Source organism: Colobus angolensis, unplaced genomic scaffold (assembly GCF_000951035.1).
Source record: "Colobus angolensis palliatus isolate OR3802 unplaced genomic scaffold, Cang.pa_1.0 Scaffold411, whole genome shotgun sequence".
Taxonomy (NCBI): domain Eukaryota; kingdom Metazoa; phylum Chordata; class Mammalia; order Primates; family Cercopithecidae; genus Colobus; species Colobus angolensis.
In genome coordinates this window covers 2,316,959-2,335,923 of record NW_012117500.1, presented here as the reverse complement: position 1 = coordinate 2,335,923, position 18,965 = coordinate 2,316,959, and the positions used below count along the sequence as shown (strand labels likewise).

Sequence of the window (18,965 nt, the reverse complement as noted above, 5' to 3'; positions counted from 1 at the left end):
GTGGATATGAGAACCTTCCAGGGAAAGAGGCTGTATGGTACCCATAGGAAAGCTAGACTCTGTGCCCAGGGTGCAGAGACCAAGACAGACAGACACACAGGACAATCTGGCCTCACACCTTTGGCATAGATCAGCAGAAGCTGTGTGGACTGAGGCCTGAGAACCCAGCCCCAGGGATGGGTGTGTGGGTTGGTTTGTGTGTGTGTGTGTGTGTGTGTGTGTATGTATGTACCTATTTTTTTATTTTTATTTTTTAGAGACAAGAGTCTCCCTCCATCCCTTAGGCTGAAATGCAGTGGTGTGATCATAGCTCAGTCAGCCTCAACCTCCTGGGGCCAATCAGTCCTCCCCCATCAACCTCCCAAGTAGCTAAGACTATAGGCAAGCATCCCCATGCCTGGCTAAATTTTTATTTTTATTTTTGTAGAAACAGGGTCTTGCTATGTTGCCCAAACTGGCTTCAAACTCTTGGTCTCAAGTAATCCTCCTGGCTTGGCCTCTCAAAATGCTAGGATTACAGGCACAAACCACACACCCAGTCATTCTTTTTAAATTATCAAGATAAAATTCAAATAATAACAACACTCACCATTTTAAGATGCACAATTCAGTAGTTCTTCATATAGTCACAAATTAGTTCACCATCATCACAATCTAATTCCAGAATACTTTGACCACTCTAAAAAGGAACTCCACACACACCAGCAGTCACCCTCTATTCTTTCCTCCCCCTAGCACCTGACAACTACTAATCTACTTTCTGTCTCAAGATTTGCCTACTTTAGACATTTCATATAAACGGAAACATGTAATATGTGGCCTTTTATGTCTGGGTTCTTTCCTGTAGCATCATGTTTTCAAGGTTCATCCACAATCACTACTTCATTCCCTTTTTATGGTCAATCAATATAATTTTGCATACATGGACGATATTTTGTTTATTCATCAATTAATGGACACTTGGATTGTTTTCACTGTATGGATATTGTGAATAATGCTGCTATAAACATTTGTGTACAAGGTTTTATGTGGACATGTTTTCAATTCCCTTGACTATATACACCCAGAAGTGAAATTACTGGGTTATGTGGTAGTTCCGTGTTTAACTTTTGGAGGACCTGCCAAACTGTTCTCTAAAGTGGCTGAAACATTTGACATTCTCACCAGCAATGTTAAAGCATTTCAATGTCTGCATATCTCTCTGTTGCAAAACCTTGAGAGAGGGAGAAAACTCTAACAGTAGGCTGAATTTCCTATTATGTGTCAGGATAAGGATTTAGAGTCCAATCAAATCTGGTTTAAATAAAATACAGAAACTAGACATTTCTTCCACACCTGAAGAAAAGTTATTTGTGGTGTGGTGGCTCACGCCTGTAATCCCAGCACTTTGGGAGGCTGAGGTGAGCAGATTGCTTGAATCCAGGAGTTTGAGACCAGCCTGGGCAACATAGGGAAACCCTGTCTCTATAAAAAAAATAAAAAATTAGCTGGGCATGGTGGCAATTTCCCTGTATTTCCAGCTACTCAGGTGGCTGAGGCAAGAAGATTGCTTGAGCCTGGGAGGGTGAGGCTACAGTGAGCCAAGATCATACCACTGCACACCAGCCTGAGCAGAATAAGACCCTATCTCAGAAAAAAAAAAAAAAAAGTATTTGGTCTTGCCTTCCTTATGAAATATCGTAATTCTAATGTGCTTTCTGACATTTTTCCACATCAAGGAACACAGAAATTAATATTTGCATGGCCCTTGGTGGTCAGTAAAGAGTCTGCTAAGGGATGAACTCATTGAGTCAAGGGCCCCGTTCTCTCACTCTCAGGCCCCACCAAGCCACTAGAGACTGGGGAAAGTCACAGGCATATCTCTAATCCATTTTCTGGAACACCAATTAGAAAACTCAATTTTAGTAAATTCAGTTGTGATGTTTCTTTTGACCTCAGGAGGTAAAGGTGGTGGGGAATGAAAAGAGCATGGAATAGGAGAAGACCTGAGTATGGTAACTTCCCTGGCCATAGGTCTTGTTCTCAAAGAAACTAACTGTGTGTCACACAGTATCCAAAATGGGTACTGATTCCTCTCCAAGGGGCTGAGTATGGTGGATGAAGAACAGACCAAGCTACAGTGAGTACAGACAGAAGTGGCAGGTCAGGGTTGTGTGGTGACAGTCCCAGACTGGCTGCCTGGCTTGACATAAAAATGCAGATCCTAGAAGCATGAAGATACAGTCTGGCCACTGGGGAGAAGGTAGCTGGAAAGAACTAGGTATTATATCTTTGACCTCAGCCGGAAGGTAGTAGGGGTGAGTGTTGGAGAATGGTTAAGTGATCTCACTTAAGAAATTGATGAGAGTGGGTCCAGATATCACCCATGGTCCAATGGATAGTGAGCAGCAAGACTATTAGAGATCCTGATTGCCATTATAGGAAGCTCCTAAGGTGCGCTTAACCTGCTTCATACAGGTGGGAAGGCCAGTGTTAGTGCTGAGGAAGCATGGGCAACCCACGTGTTCAGTGACCTGACATTCTGTGGCAACTCTGACAGTCCTGACCTGTGGAACTAGGTGGCCATCTCATTTATGGGACCACAAATAACTCAAATGTACCTTGAAAATTCTTGCTTTTTTGTTGTCCTGACTTTTAAATTCAAATGAATGAAATTGTTAAAAATGTATTTATGGCTAGACCTCATTTTCTAGAATAGATATACCCCTCAAAATTATAGGTATGTTGTAATATTTAAATATTAAATACTTATTTAAATCTGCTATTTTGGGGACCCTGTTATGGTTTTAATTACGTGAATTTTTCTTTTATAAAATGAATAAATGTTCCATAAACTTATTTTCAAATAAAAAGGGCTATGCATACATACTGAGTTTGACTATAGCAAGTATGCTGTGTCTGTTTTTAACTCTCTATCGTAAATTATAAACTACAACAGTCCAGGAATCTCAGCTGTGTCTCTGTCTTGTTCTTTCCAGCACTGTGTCATTCATGAATGAACACTTCCTAATCCCACTCAGTAACCTATCAGGCTTAATCTCAATGTGAAGGTCTACCTTCAGTCACGGTCTGTAATCACAGTCAACTGAAGATTGTGCACCTTCCTCTCTTAAAAGGGGCAGTTAAGTACTGGGTTAGTATGGTCCTTCTTGGATCTAAGGCCTAGAGAGATAATTTTGGAGTTTGTTTTAAGGAAGAAGAAAGAAAAAATACAAACCAGTTTCAATGGTTAAAGACACCAGCCTCACAATGTCTAGAATGCTGTTCTTGACACTAAAGCCTGACTCAGAAGCACAGTTGTAGCTATTGTGACTCGTTTTGTCTGTTTTTATCAGTACCTTGCTTCTCTGTTCTCTCTCATGTCTCCTGTTTACACATGGTTTCTCTAGTCTCATGGCTTCTGCCACCTTGCTTCTCTGTATACATTTCCATTTCTATGTCCGTCTTCTCTGTGTGTCTTTCTTGGTGTCTTAGGCATTCAAAACCAATCAACAGCAAGGCTCTGATAGGATAGATGGGTCAACATCCAATGTGAAGACTCCCACTGGGCACACTACTACTTCTACGCTGTCTCACAGGCTCCTGCCAGCCTGTAGATCTTGTAGATAACTGAATTTCCCTTGAGAACCAAATCCTAGGCCAGTCATTCTGCTTGGCTTGGGAGGATTCCATAATATGTAGCATGGAAACTATTGTACAAGGAGTTGCCTACCACCGCTTTTCTCTAAAACAAGCAATGGTACCAGCAGACCTTTAGTCCAATACATCTACACCTTATGTTTGGGAATCCACATGAAAAGACCTTAGGTGAAGCCTGACTTCAACATGTGTGTGCAATGCTAGCAGATGTAACAACTTTGGGTTGAATGACTCCCTAAAAACCCCTGTTTACTTTACTGCTCTCATAGTTGATAGAAGTAAAATCTTAGTGTTGTATACATTGTAACATATGTGCATTTCTGCCTATTGCTTTTTCTGAAAGTCATATTTGAACTTTGTTTCTTTAGCAGATGGAATCTTACATATTTTTTTAAATGGCCTAAAAAGAAATACAAGGACATTCTTTATAAGCTTCTTAAAAAAGATTTTACTGTATCAAATGACCCCTCCTGATGCAGAGGAAGCTATTTAGATTTCATCCTTCCTCACTTGGTGGTCTAAGACTCCTTTGACTGCGTTATTTCCTCTAAATTACTCTCTTCTTTCTCCTTTATTCCCAAATTAAAAGGAAGTAAGAAATGCCTCCTTTTTGGCCAAATTCACGTTTTTCCATTGTGGCTTCTCTTTAAGTTGAGAGTAATTTTATCAGCAATATTTATGATGAGGATGCTGAATATACGAGAGGTTGCAAAACCACCAGGCATGCAAAACTGACTTCTTTACATCCATGTTTCTTTTCTATCAAGAACAGCAGCAAAAGCAACTGACAGGATTTGTGCTGAGCCTGGCATTTTTGCTGAAAACAGGTATTTGGCTGAATGCATTTGAGACATTTTAAGTGGCATTACCTGGAAGCAATCTCTTAAATAGGGAGGTCTGAACTAAAATACGTTGGGAAAAAATGGCAATATTTATGTAGTGCCTGTCAAAGCAAAGATTTCCCCACACCAAGTTCTAAAAAAGAATTTGTTGTACTCTATGACAAGACATTTTAAAAATCTCTCTTTTTCACTTATTTCTGTTTTATATGTTAGCCACATCAGCCATGGTGTGAGTAAATTGCAGCCAGAGGAAATGGATACATTTTCTCCAAAAATCTTGCCTGTTTTGTTGCTTGGATCACTCTTGAAGGCAGCACGATGTAAAACTAACACTTCTCATCATGTCAAAGTGTTTAGCTCCTGTGTCTCAAGGCCAACTCTAATAACGGTCCTTTCTCTAAGGTAGAGTCTTCAAGAAAGCACATATCAAGTCATCAATGTGTTAAGTGGCATTTGACATTATCCACTATATTTGCAGATGTGTGTCTAAGGCAAGTCAAATCCCATCTTTATTTTATTTATATTTGTAGAAGCATTTGACACGGCCCCATGGCATGTCCATAATGGCAGGTCAAATCTCACTTTTTTTATTGTTCAATTTCAGATTGGTGCTGTTACTGCCTTTCTCTTGCCACAAGGGAATACCAACTTGGCTATTGATTTAATCTTGTCTCAGCTGTGGTCTTGAGTGAAACGTTTCCTCATAGTTAAATTATTATTTAACTCCCTCTTCAGAGAAGACATTTAGAGCTGAAAAGGTTAAGGAATCATCCAGTGTAGGTTTCCCAAACTTATTTGACCACAGAGCTCTTGTTTTTAAACTTAATGAACATCCAGTGACATATAATGGATTAAAAGACATGCACTTTTTCCTGTTCTCAAATCTTCACTAAAATGACAAGAGATGTAAAAAGTATAAATCATCAAAGGTAACAAGAACATGAGTGATGCTAATCACTGACAAGAGATGGCACCAACTTTTTTGGAAGATGGAGAGCAAATGTGCAGTGTCAAATAAATGAACAAAGTACTGAAAGCAGATTGCTAAGTGTCTAAAGAAGAAGATGAAAAGGGGATGCAAGGAGATACTAGCTATGGAATCTTGGCCAGTCCCAGAGAGCAGAGGCACCAGCTATCCTGAAACAAGGAAGTGATGATTGAAAGGAAAATTGGTTGTTGTTCCAAGTAAGCAGAAGATAAATTCACTCCTCTACCAATTTTATCTTGATTATTGTAACCTATCCCTGGTAAGAAAGGTAAATCTACTCTTTGAAGAAACTAAAGCAGAGGGGTTACTGAGTTCTAGACACCAAGCATGAATATACCATAGGGTGGTAATGGTGGACTGAAAACTGAAGGAAGATGTGAAAGGCCACATATTTCATAGTAAGTCTACCAGCAGCCCCAGCCTCATTCCTCCATTCAAATACTAGAGTCTTTCATAAGGTTTTTTCTTTCCACCCTAACCTGGGCAGATGCTTACAGGATTGCTCAATGGAGTTATCCAAGAGTTCCAAATAAAAAGCCCATAAATCTGACATTTGGGGAGTCCCACAATTAAATAAATGTAGCAGTTATATAACTTTTTATGAAATTCACTCGTTCAACAAGGTTCAGCCATGAGAACAATTTGCAATAAACTTCCTCTTTTGAATATGAATGGACAGACTAGAGAATTTGGCAGACAATACAAATGAGAAATACATCTAATGTTAATGGAAATAAAAACAGAAAAAAAGTGAAGAGAAAGAGTCAATAATATAGAAAGCAGAATAAAACACTGAAAAGAACATTTCTCTCTTTTCTTTTCTTTTTCTTTTTTGAGATGGAGTGTTGCTCTGATGCCCAGGCTGGAATGCAGTGGCACAATTTTGACTCATTGCAACCTCCGCGCCCCAGGTTCAATTGATTCTCCTGCCTCAGCCTCCCAAGTAGCTGGGATTATAGGCAGGTGCCACCATGCCCGGCTAATTTTTTGTATTTTTAGTAGAGACAGGGTTTCACCAGATTGGCCAGGCTAGTCTCAAACTCCTAATCTCAAGTGATCCACCTGCCTCAGCCTCTCAAAGTGCTGGGTTTACAGGCTTGAGAAGCCACGCCCCACCTAGAACTGTTCTTAATATCCTAAAAAAAATCAGAAAATATATGACAGTCATGACAAAGAACAATGTATACATAAGAAAAGACAAGAAAAACTCTTAGATGTTAAAAATGTGTTACCACAAATGTAAAAAATCAATAGAGTAATTGGAAGTTAAAGGTGAGGGTATCTTCCAGAAAGGAGAACAAATGGATGAAGTGGAAATAGAAAATATAGAGAGTCAATTCTGAAGGTCTACCATCTAAATAAGATTTTCAAATGTAGACAGCAAAACAGAAGTTAAGGAAGATATTAGCAAAGGAAGCGTAAAATAAAATGTTTCCTAACAGGACTTGAGTCAGCAGATTGAATACATTTACCAAGTGCATAACACAATAAAGCAAGGAAAGGGATCCTTGGGATTAAAGAGAAGAGTACAAGAAATGGAAGAATTTCACACACAGGATCAGAAATCGGAATAATACTGGACTTTTCCAAAGCAATGTAAAAAGCTTGGGGAAATGGCACAACATACTTAAAATTCTGTTTAAAAAAAATGACTTCTAATCCACAATTTTATACCTAGCCAAACTGTTAAACATATGTGAAGTGCAGCACAAAAATATTGTAATTCATGCAGAGTCTCAAAAAATTTACCTCCCACATAACATCCTTCAGAAAACTCTTAGGAAAAAAGCTACCCAACTGCAGAAAGCCAGAAAAGAAAGACATGAATTTCAGGAAATGGGGATTCCGAAAAAAGAGAGAAGCAATAATAGAAAGTCCTAGTCTGACATCAGTGCATGTGGCTAGGAAAGAAGCCAATCAGCCCTGGAGCAGGAAGAATGTCTCCAATTGTGGAATTCATCTATCACATGACATGTCAGACAAAATTGTTAGAGATTTAGAAAAGAATTATTCACAGATATAAAGAAGACTAATCAAATTATGTAAATAAAGCTGTTAACTCCAGGAAAAAAAACAATTTTATAAGAACTATAAATGCAGTATATCACATAACTCAACTGTAACAGTATTTATCTGGTCATAATGTAAATATAATGTAAATGATTTTTATTTTTAAAATTGTGATAAAATTATGTTGGGAGTAAGAGGAGAAAGAGGTTTCTGTGTGTGAGCAATAGTTTAAGAGAGTTATAGTTATAGTAGGAACCAATAGATAAAAAAAAATTTTGACTTGGCACGGTGACTCATACCTGTAATCCCAGCACTTTGGGACGCTGAGGCAGGAAGATCACTTGAGTCCAGGAGTTCGAGACCAGCCTGGGCAACATAGCAAAACCACATCTCTACAGAAAATACAAAAATTAGCTGGGCGTAGTGACACACATCTATAGTTCCAGCTACTCTGGAGACTGAAGTGGAAAGACTGCTTGTGCTCAGGTGGTTGAGGCTGCAGTGAACTGTGGTTGTGCTGCCGCACTCAGGCCTGGGTGACAGAGCGACACCTTGTTTCAAAAAAAAAAAAAAAAAGAAATTGAAGTACTTGCTTCTGAGGGGAACTCAAGAATGGGAAGGATAGATAGCTGTTATTCTTTATCATTCTCAAGCAGGGGTCAGCAAACCATGGCCCATGGGTCAAATTCATCAGGCCGCCTGTTTTTATAAATAATGCTTTATTGGAATCCAGCCACACCGAATCATGTATGGATTCTCTGTGGCTGCTTTTGTGCCAAATCAGTTGCTACAACAGGAGAGTCGAGGAGTAGTGACAGAGACTGTATGAACCACAGTCTCAAATATTCACTTTCTGGCTCTTTACAGAAGAAATTTGCCAACCTCATGTCTAGAGCTGTGGCTCTCAAATGTTACTGCATCGGAGTCCTCTGGAGGGCTTGTTAGAATGCAGGTGAGGGGTGGCTCTTTCCAGAGTTTCTGATTCAGTAGGTCTCTCAGGTGTGGCCTGGAGAATTTGCATTTTTAACCAGTTTGCTGGTGATGCTCATGTTGCCAGCTGAGGGACCCGCTTTGAGAATCACTGATCTGAAGAAGCTATTTGACTTTTAAAAATCATGTTGTAAGTATTATGTTTATAAAATAAATTTGAATTGTTGAGAAGTATAAGGTTGGAAACTTACATGCAAATTTGAGCTAAACTTAATGCAAAAACGACCTCTGGTGAATGAAATGTAATAGAAAATCACTCATATGTTACTTTAAAAATGTTTTCATAGAACCAAAATAATAAACTAGAGAAAAATTATATACATAGGTGTGGAGAAAAATAGAAAAATAGAAAAACAAATTATTTTGTTAATAAGATATCATAGACACAGGCATAAATATTAAGATTTGTAAAGATTACCAAGACCCCACCACTAAATGTGCATGTATGATTCAAGCGGTTAGTGAGTAAACCAATCATGGTTCCTCCTGTCTGGCATCTTGTTTATCAAAGGCAGATTATTGCATAACAGTATCAACTATGCAAACAATTATTTTAATCTTTTTTTTTTTTCACTTATTTTCTAGAAAATGCAGTTTGAGAAACGTGACATAAAGCCAACTTCTCTTCACTTGACCTCTTTTACAGAATCTGAAACTGATACCCAGAGAATCTCTGGGCTGGTAGATCCAAGACCTTCTAACCCAGTCTCTACTTCCTTCCTCTCTTCCTACCAGCTCCTGTTTGCTTTGCCTGAGGTGGTGAAGGAAAGAACCCCAGATGAGCCCAAACTCAAATCAAGCTTAAAGAAAAAAGAGCACTGCTAATCTTTTTTTCTAAAAGCCTGAAACAAAGGAAATTCTCTGCTTCCAGGAATAGCCTTAATCAGTCACATATGTGAACATAGACCCAGTGACTGCTCAGACAATTTTCCACCAACCTAATGTCGGGATTTTCTCGACACATTGATTTTTTTTTTTTTTTTGCCTATTATCAGTATAAGTAGTTAAAAAAAAAAAAAAAAGAAAAATCCCAGACATGATACCAGACCTCTCCACCAGACAGGCAAGATGCTGACAATCTGCAGTGTTTGAAGCAAAGAGAAATGAAGGATTATTGAGGGTGGAATAATGGTTTTTTTCCCAACCAGTCCCTGGTTGGTTAAAAAAAAACAAACAAACAGCTTTAAAAATCAGAATTGTGCCCTGCGGGGGTGGGTTTGCTGAACTGTCAGCTCCACCAGTTAATGAGGTAGTTTGTCAAATGGAGATAGAAAGACCATTTATAACAATGCTGTGCTTTGTGTGTGATTTAAAAATCAAATTGAGTGGAAACTCAGCAAATACTAAATGGTATTGTTTATTTTCTAATTAATTTGCTACAAACTACAAAATAAAACTATTGAATATATTGGATAATGTATGCTTTTAAGAAGAAAAAGCATCAGAAGCACCTCTGAGATAAAAAGGATTCAGAGGCTGTTTACTTTCTTTTCATCAGAGAAACAAGTTGTAGTTAGAAAGTTTGAAAAAGGCATTGATATTTTGAGGGGGATTTTTAGAGTTAGTGTGTTGTATAAGCCAACCGGCAATGTCATCTCCTTTGTAAGTTCCGCGGAGTACTAGGGGGCCTGGGACCATATGGTCTCACTGTTGACACTGTTCGTTTTTAATATTAATAGGCCAGGGATTCAAGTCCCTGGGGCAGATGTCATCTAAGTGAGGACAGAAGCAAACATCACAACTGCTCACTGAGTTTTTCCACTGTAGAGTACAACCAGCATAACATTGGCGTTCAAGATACATAAGCTTAGGTTGGCAGAGGGGCAAGAGCAGAGAAGGTGATTCAAATTCTGGCTTACCGAGTGCTTACTCTGTGACATCGAGGGAAATTCACTGAAACTCCCTGAGACTTACTCTTCTCATCTGGAAAATAAAAAATATCTGCCTTAAAAGGGTTAGAGCTTATAGTGAGGTGCCTCACATGTGGTAAATAGCCAGTGAAAATGATATTTGATTAGAACATTGTGGGGTTTATAAGAAACAAACCGACTCACTTCACAAACTGAAGTCAAGAAGCCTTAATGAGTGATTGTTCTCAACCTTACCCAGATCCCTTGTTTTCTTCCTTACTTCAAGGATATAAGCTTTAGTCCTAATATTCTTTTGCTGGGATTACTATAATATAGTCTCCCTGCCTTAATCCCAAAACCTCTTGTCTATTCCAGCAAGCTTGTTGTGAGAAGCATATTATTTTGACATAACAAATATATTAACGTTAATAGAAACTTTTAACAAGTGTTTACTATTTACCTCGTGTTTACTATATGCCACACACTGTTTTTCTGTTGTATTACCTCATTTAATCTTCACAATACCATTCTGAAGTAAATTCTATTATTCTTATTTTATAGGAAAAAAAAATAACGTATTGAAAGGACAAATAATTGCCTAAGAGGCAGAATTATTTGAGCTGGACAGACTGGCTCTAGAATCATGCTCTTAACAACTACTCTATTCTGGCCTTGAAGTACTCTTGTTTTGTGCCACATGAATCTTTTGTGTGTGTGTGTGTGTGTGTGCCACATGAATACATTCAGAGGTTGCCATTCAGTGGGCAGAGTTTGGGAGCTTCTAATTAATATTGGTTATCAGGTCTAAGGTGAGGCTGTGAAGTTTACATCCAGCCTGCTCTAGAATTTAAGCTTCTTCTATTGCCAGTCTCAAGGAATCCTAGGTGTTGAGCATCTCTGGATTGTCCTTCATGGATCGTGGGGCAGTTTAGACTTCTTTCACAATATGACCTTAATCAAGAGTTGTTAAAACTAGCAACTCAGTGAAGGCAGAAATCACATTAGTGTCCTTTGGCACTATATATATCTCTAGTTCCTACATTAGCGCCTGGCACATAATAGTGAGATTTGATTGGTGAGTAGGTGATTGGACAGACAGACAAATGGGTCAACAAATGGATGGATAGATGGATGCACAACTGTGAAAGATGTTGATAATAAAGAAATGATACATAATATTTTTCTTTCTCTCATTAGGTTATAGTTCCTCCCACAATTTTATTTATCTTGGCTACATGACTTCAAATAGCCACAGTAAAATCCAAAGTTATTCATATAAAAGAAGTAAAATTTGGAAGCGTATCAGTTAGAATAGCGTTAAATAGTTTCCCTAAAAAAGCAAGAAAAAAATGTCATTCATTCAACTAATACATACTCAGGGTCTCTCTTTTGTTAGGTACTCTTCTAGAAGCTTAAGGCATAACTGTTAACAAAAACAGTCTGCCCTCCTGGTGAGTGCATGCTAATGGGGGAGACAGACTGAAACAAACACTCCCACATGTAATATATCAAGTTGTTTAACTGCCATGGAGAAAAATTTAGCAGAGTGATACAGCGAAATGGAGGGTTTTGCTATTTAATATCACATGGTCAGTTATTTTTAAATTGTGTAAAAGTTGTAGCCTATGTTAGAATGTGAGAAAAGAAAATTAACACTCTTTGGGAAGTAGTAACTGTAGGAAGACAAGGAATTAGGAGACCTGGATTAGTATTGGAAATGTTTTGTATAATAACTTGATGAAGAGGAAGAGATTTTTTCTTTGTGATATATACATATGTTTTTTTTTTTTTCTTACAGAATTAACAGCTCTGAAAATTGAAGGTGCTAGTGTAGCCCCGGTCTTGAACTGAGAAGCTGAACGACGAAAGCATCCTTCCTGTAATCAGTGTAACAAAATGAGAGGCGGAAAAGCCGTGCTGGGAAGAAGCGAGGTCATCAATTGAACCATCTTAACTTTGGCCCAGCACACAGCTCAGCCTCAACTCCTACAGTGCATTTACCTCCCTCACTTTCGTTCAAGACCTGGAGTGATGTATTCCTGCTCCAGAGCACCTTTCTTTCTGTGAGGCCCGGAACATGACCACTAGCGGCCACGCATGTCCGGTCCCAGCAGTGAATGGACACATGACTCACTATCCAGCCACACCCTACCCATTACTTTTTCCACCTGTCATCGGAGGACTTTCCCTGCCTCCCCTCCATGGCCTTCATGGACATCCGCCTCCCAGTGGATGCAGCACCCCATCACCAGCAAGTAAGTCCTGCTGGATTTGCTCTCTTTTCTCTTGGTTGATTGGATGAAGGGACCTGAGAAAACAGGATGGTTGGTATCCCGGGCAATTTCTTATTACGTTGGCTGCTGGTTTCTTTTGGTCTTGAATTCTACTTTTAGTTCTGTGGAAAGAGATATGATTTGAAACTAGATAAGTGGCAAATTTTAGAATTCAGCCCATTCAAAGCTGCTTTGGTATTTTGCTCTATTTCATAAAATGCAAACACAAAACGTAATGAGCATATGGGGCAAAACATCTGTGGTCAATACCTAAAGAAATTGGCCATGTGATAAATAATGGAAGCAGTGAATTAGGAGATGATACCATAAAAATTACTAATGATAATACTAGAGGTAAAATCTATTTTGGTTGTGAGATCTCCTTTGAATCTTGTACTTATTTCCTGTGTACAAATGATTTCTGTAATTGTTCTCAACTTCCCATAGACCTTTGCTACCAATTCCTATCACATTAAGCTTTTTTAGTGTCTTTGACACCTTTTGTTTCTGTACTAGCTATTTCTTATCCCAGATCTTCCCTTAAATTTTTCTGTATAAGGTACTATAAAATAAAAATAGTCAAAGTTAGAATTCTCCAAGACTGATATGACTTCCACATTGAAACGTCAATATTGTGCAATTTTTAGAAAGTTCTGCCTGTTTAAAGACAAACTGTGGTAGCCAGCGAGCTTTTCCACCTGTTAATAATAACTTACTTGGTTTAGCATCTGGAGGTGAAAAGGCATATTGATTTAACAACAGGCATCCACAGCATGTTCTCCAAGCTCTTTCTGGCTCAGAGCAACAGGAGCTCTTTGTAACTCTTCCTGGTGATTGTTTTGCATTTTGCTTCTCTTTAAGGACTTCCCCCAAATATTAGCGTGGTATCTTTGGGATACCACCTTAATCTTTCTATAGTTTGCTCTTCGTGCCTTCACTCAGTCCTTCTACTACACCCTTAGCTCACTGAAAGCAGGGAGCTTGTTCTACCTACGTAGAATCCCTAGTGCAGTGCCTTCAAAAATAGTAGGGGATGGATGTTTGGACGGACAGACAGACTGACAGGTAGGCAAACAGATGGCAGATTTTCACTTTTGGGATGTTGATTGCAATCATAGTGCTCTATCATTCCTGATAAACAGTGACTTGATTTGCTAATGACTCTTTCCTTCTGTGTTTTGAATTTCTGGCTTGATCATATGACCCTAATGTCTCTGGAATTGCCTAAAACCCTTCTCCCATGCTTCTGAAGTTCAAACTGAAAGTTGAAGCAGCCAAAGCGGCTTATTGACTATCCAGAGAAACGGACATAGTACCAGCACTCAAAATATCTTGCTGACACAAGTGCTGTTTCAAATCATGTTCACCCAATATGCAAATGATGTAATGAAGTTACTTTTAGCTAGCAAATGAGGAGGTCTAAATGATTGATAAAGTCATTAAAATTTCACCTATGAGCCTGTAATCCCATTGCTCAACTGGCCTGATAGCACATTTTAACAGGTTTCTTTCCTGAGATCAGAAGCATATTTTGTAGATGTAGCCAAGAAATTGAGATGAGTAGGATTCCCATGCTGAATGATCAAATTTAGCAGATTGAGACTCTAGGGCAGCCTGAAACCTCTAGGTTCCCAAAAGCAACTCTGGGCTTTAGGCTTCTTTGGCTACTGATTTATTTTTATTTTTATTTTTATTTATCTTTCATTGATTTATTTTTTTGAGATGATATCTCTCTCTGTCACCAGACCAGAGAGCAGTGGTGTGATCTTGGCTCACTGCAACCTCCACCTTCTGGGTTCAAGTGATTCTCCTGCCTCAGCCTCTTGAGTAGCTGGGACTACAGGCACGTACCACCACACCCAGCTAATTTTTGTATTTTTAGTAGATACATGGATTCACCATGTTGGCCAGAATAGTCTCAATCTCTTGACCTCGTGATCTGCCCACCTCAGCCTCCCAAAGTGCTGGGATTATAGGCGTGAGCCACCGCACCTGGTCTTGGCTACTACTGATTTTAAGGAAAATGTGGAGCATATTAAATGGAAGAGTGGTTGAGATATATCATATCTAAGCCTCTTTTCCACTCAAAATACAAGGTAATTATTTTTATTTCACAGTTACCAATAAAGTACAAGATGCCATTACTATTAGATTGAACTATAATGCAGTTGTCATTTTCTAGATCAAAACTGGTTATATATAGATTCAACCTTTGGAAAGAGAGGGTTTGAAGTTCAAAAAAAAAAAAGGATAAATAATTGATGACTTTTTTCTTGAAGGCCTTGTAAGCAGAATGCTAAGTAACTGCACCTTGAAATGTGTTTGGAGAAGGGGCAGAAAAAGGACTAGGTACAGAAAGTTCAGGCTGGAAACATCAAAGATGACTTACTTCATACCCTAATACCTTGTTTTATTATTTCTTGCTACAGTCGAAGCACATGAAAGCTGCTCAGATGGAAATGATTAGAAGAAGTCACTGTGAATATGACTCTGTTAGTTGGCCCTCAAAGGAAGAATTGTCTTTGCTAAAGCCCATGTTTTCAAAAGTTCCTAGAAAAGGATAAAGTCTTGAAAATTACCCACAGACTTGGCTAAAAATAAATTTAAGGTTTTATCCATGTACTGAGATTAGTAGGAAGGTAGCCAAATTCTGTAAAGACTCAATAACTAGCAATACACATACTTGGGTGGAAAAGCTGACCAATGTGGAATAAAAAGGGAACAAACATAATGGAGAATGACTGTAAAGAGATTCATGTCATTGAACTGTAGGACTTACTGATATCTCTTTTGTTATCTGTACGTGTCTTGATTCTGAAGCTCACTAGAAAGAATAAATTCTCCTGCCCCTGTAGTGAGGGTCTGTCAGCACTAAGTAATTGTAAAGGCTCAAGAATTCTCTACCTCAAAAGCAAGTAAGAACAATTTCCATAGCAGCTACTGAAGTTATACCTGCTCCTCACCCTTCCCTCATTCACTTCTGACTCTGGTCAGCCTTATCTCCTAGACCTGAACCTGAGCTCTGCATATTGAACTTCTCTAAGCCTACAGCACAGTGACTCCATTCCCACACGTAAACATGTCCTTGATGTTGTATCTACTTTGCAGTCATCTAACCTCTCTGAATTTCTGTTCTATCAACTATGTTATTTACAGGACAGCCTTTTACTATATATCTAAATCTTTTAAGAATGAAGGTGGAGTCTAAATTAGGAAGGAAACTTGTACTATAAAGGGGTGAAATCAGGTCATCCCCAAAATCTTTTCAACTCTAATAGGCGATGATTTCACATAACTCAAGTTTCTCCTGGTCCACATGCCATTTGCAGGGGTGGGCCCTGTTCTTTTGCAGTGTGGAATACTTGGCTATTAGTATGATAATTTGTGACCTCTGGCAATTCAGAGGGGAAGATGTGGCCACTTTTCAGAAGGTCTGTTCTCAAGAGCTTTCTACCTTAAAGAAGAAAAGATACTTGCAGAAGAGAACTTGAAAGCATCTTCTGTGTGTACATGCCCTTGTCTTTGCATTCTGACTTAATTTTTACAGCATAGAGTCTCTCTAAGCTTAGAATACAGGGAACGTATGAAAAAAGGGGGAGTTAACATATGTAATAAGAAAAACTACCATGCATTGAGCACATCCTGGATTACCCACAGAGCATTTAGTGTATGCCATTCTTAGTCTTTTTAATAGCCTCGACGTCACTGCCAGGACATTACAGAAGTCCCATTTTACAGATAAAGACCAGGAGGCTTAGAGAGAGTAAAGAGTTTACATAACCAGTTAATGTTGGAGTCAAATTCCACATCCAGACCTCGAGACCCCAGTGTGCATGTCTTTCCCAGTGTTTTGGGCAATGAGGCCAGTACAATCCCTTGGAAAATTCACAGCCCCATCGTGGACATCTTTTTTCCACGATGTTCCAGAGAGTCCTTGGAGATGATGGATATTTAAAGGACCTTGCATCCTCTTTAATTTAATCAACTACTATGGAAGCTACTATCGGTTTTCATCACAATGGAGATTTGAAAGGGTGCCACCGCAGTGCCTTTGATAAGCATGACTTCCAATGGGAGAAGAGCCTGATATGCTATGCCAGGGAACACTCAAAATATTATGTGGTAGGGCTCTCTGTGAGAGTTGGACAACTGTCTGTCTGTCTCTCTTTATGTTCCTTTCATGGCTGCTTGTTTTGTTTTATTGCTGCACATGTGCTTTTTATAGGTTGTTGCAAGCTGGAAAATATTGTTAAGTGTTTTGGCTTCAGAACCTCTCTCAGAATGATCTTAGTTTAACTCCAGCATCTTAAAATGTGAATTCTTTTCCCTTGCTTCTTTAATGATCAGAAAGTGCTCTCCTGTCAAAATCACAAAATAGGGTATTTGCTTAAAAAATCCCAACCTTCTGGAGAGACAGGCTGTGCAATCTCAGAATTACCAATGACAGAACATAAAATGAGTCTTGTTTCTATTTTTTGTCTTAAACTAAGAAGAGCCTTGTTACCTAGCTTGTCTAAAGCAGGGTGTGCTCACAGATTGAATTTCCTTCTTACATGTTAGGGACAATTGGCTCAGAGGTGTGGATCCTGTTTTAGATATATGCAGATTGATGGCAAGTAAATCCAACTCATTAATTTCTACCGTCACCTTTTACTCCGTAGTCTTGTCTTCTTCCTGTTGAGTTATGTTTGTCCTTAAACTTACACAATGACTCTACTGGACAGGAATCACATTTGATTTTAAGATATCAGGGACTTAACATATTGCTGGTATTTTGTAAAAGTCAAACATAATAGTATCGTTTATATCTGTGTATCCTTACGTTGTTAAACCAAATAAAAATAAGTGGAAGTAAGACACTTCTTGGGAATTTGAGTAAACTCAGTTATAACAGTTTTGCACATTTCACCTGCCTTTGATCATTGGCTTAGGGGGATCAAAGGCTTTGAATGTTTGAGAAATAGAGTTTACACTGTTGACATCATGGAATTATTTTAGTGGACTTTCTTAGGCCCAGAGTCATATGTGTATTATTTTAAGAGACCATTCCTTAAAGGTGAATAGGTATTGATTACTTCAGTGCCTCTCTTCCCCCAAGATACAAGAATCTTTGTGTCTTTTTGGTGTTTCTACAATTTCCCCAGACTCTGGTTGAGTATAACATGTATTAAGTAATCACGTTGCCATTAAAAGTAATGGCAAGAACCATGATTACTTTTGCATCAATCTAATAATCCTCAGAAGAGTTCTAATGAGGGGCTGAGCTCATTCTGTTTTTTGATCTTTACCCCCCAGAGGGATCAAGAATATATGAACATGAATTAAAAACAAAAAGAATATCATTCACTTTCATCAAATTAACTACAATGCCCAAAGGAGTGTCCCAATTGTGGAAGTGTGTCCCTAAGTAGAGGTAGGCTTTCAGTCCATAGAGGCCATGATAAAGACAGGAATGAATTTACCTTCAAGTTACTCCTGCCAATCATTTTTTACCTCTGGAGGACATGATGAAAGAATATATACAAGGAAGGGCTAAGAATGGAGAAAAGATGGAATAATGGTTTAAGAATTTGTGTTAGAATTCCTTTAGATAAAGACATCCTGGTTGTATTTATTAGATAGTTAAAATGTAGACATTTAGAAAGAGCATTTTAACCTTATAAAAATTGAACTTTGGAAAAGTTAGAATCATGACAATGGCTTTGAGTTGACTGAGTTCATTATAGAAAGTCAGACTTTCCATATCTCATGTTTTAAAGTTCTGCCTCAATGAACTCATGCATCTGCAACTCCTATCGATTTCAGATAGCCTATATTCAGATGACCTTGAGTGATGGGAGATTAGCCTCCATGCAGGTAGGTGGACATGAGGTCAGGCGGAGTGGCCTGGGCCATCTTCAGGATGTACCCCAGGCAGTCCCACAAAAGCTCTGGTGATTTATGCCTTGTCACTGACATGATGCAGCACCTTATTCTGTCTTTGTTTCTATGTTTTCTCCTTTAGTTCCCTCTGACGTTTGAATGAATCTTTGTAATTTTATGTAGAAGAAGAGGGAGGGGGAGAAGGAAAGAGGAAGGTAGAAAAAGAGAGGGAGAGAGAGAAAGAACGAATCTAATTAGTCCTGTTATTTGAGTACCTCCAAAAACTTAGGGCTCCCAGACCAACTAATGGGCGGGTGATATCAATTCCCTTGATTTTTTTTAACCTTGCTATGAAAAATAACATTTATTTTGCTGCATATATTACCTCTATCTGCCAACTGGAAAACGGAAATAGAGAAGGTAAGATCCAGGTAATCAACTTTTCAAAGTTTTCTCAGTGGTGGGGCTGGGCTTGAACTCTTCTTGTTCTGACCAAAGTCAGTCCTCTTTT

At 38.7% G+C, this 18,965-nt stretch overlaps 1 protein-coding gene and 1 long non-coding RNA gene across 2 annotated transcripts in view; both read left to right on the top strand.

Annotated features, from left to right (window-relative positions):
- The window catches only part of LOC105521897, a 505,254-nt gene extending 492,950 nt beyond the window's left edge, over window positions 1–12,304 (top strand). The window contains exon 6 of the long non-coding RNA XR_001003355.1: window positions 12,118–12,304. This is a non-coding gene — a long non-coding RNA (uncharacterized LOC105521897). The remainder of the gene's footprint in view (window positions 1–12,117) is intronic.
- A 26-nt stretch (window positions 12,305–12,330) lies between these two features.
- The window catches only part of RARB (retinoic acid receptor, beta), a 424,977-nt gene continuing 418,342 nt past the window's right edge, over window positions 12,331–18,965 (top strand). The window contains exon 1 of the mRNA XM_011956243.1: window positions 12,331–12,574. Within this exon, the coding sequence (XP_011811633.1) occupies window positions 12,397–12,574 (178 nt within the window). The 5' untranslated portion in view covers window positions 12,331–12,396. The remainder of the gene's footprint in view (window positions 12,575–18,965) is intronic.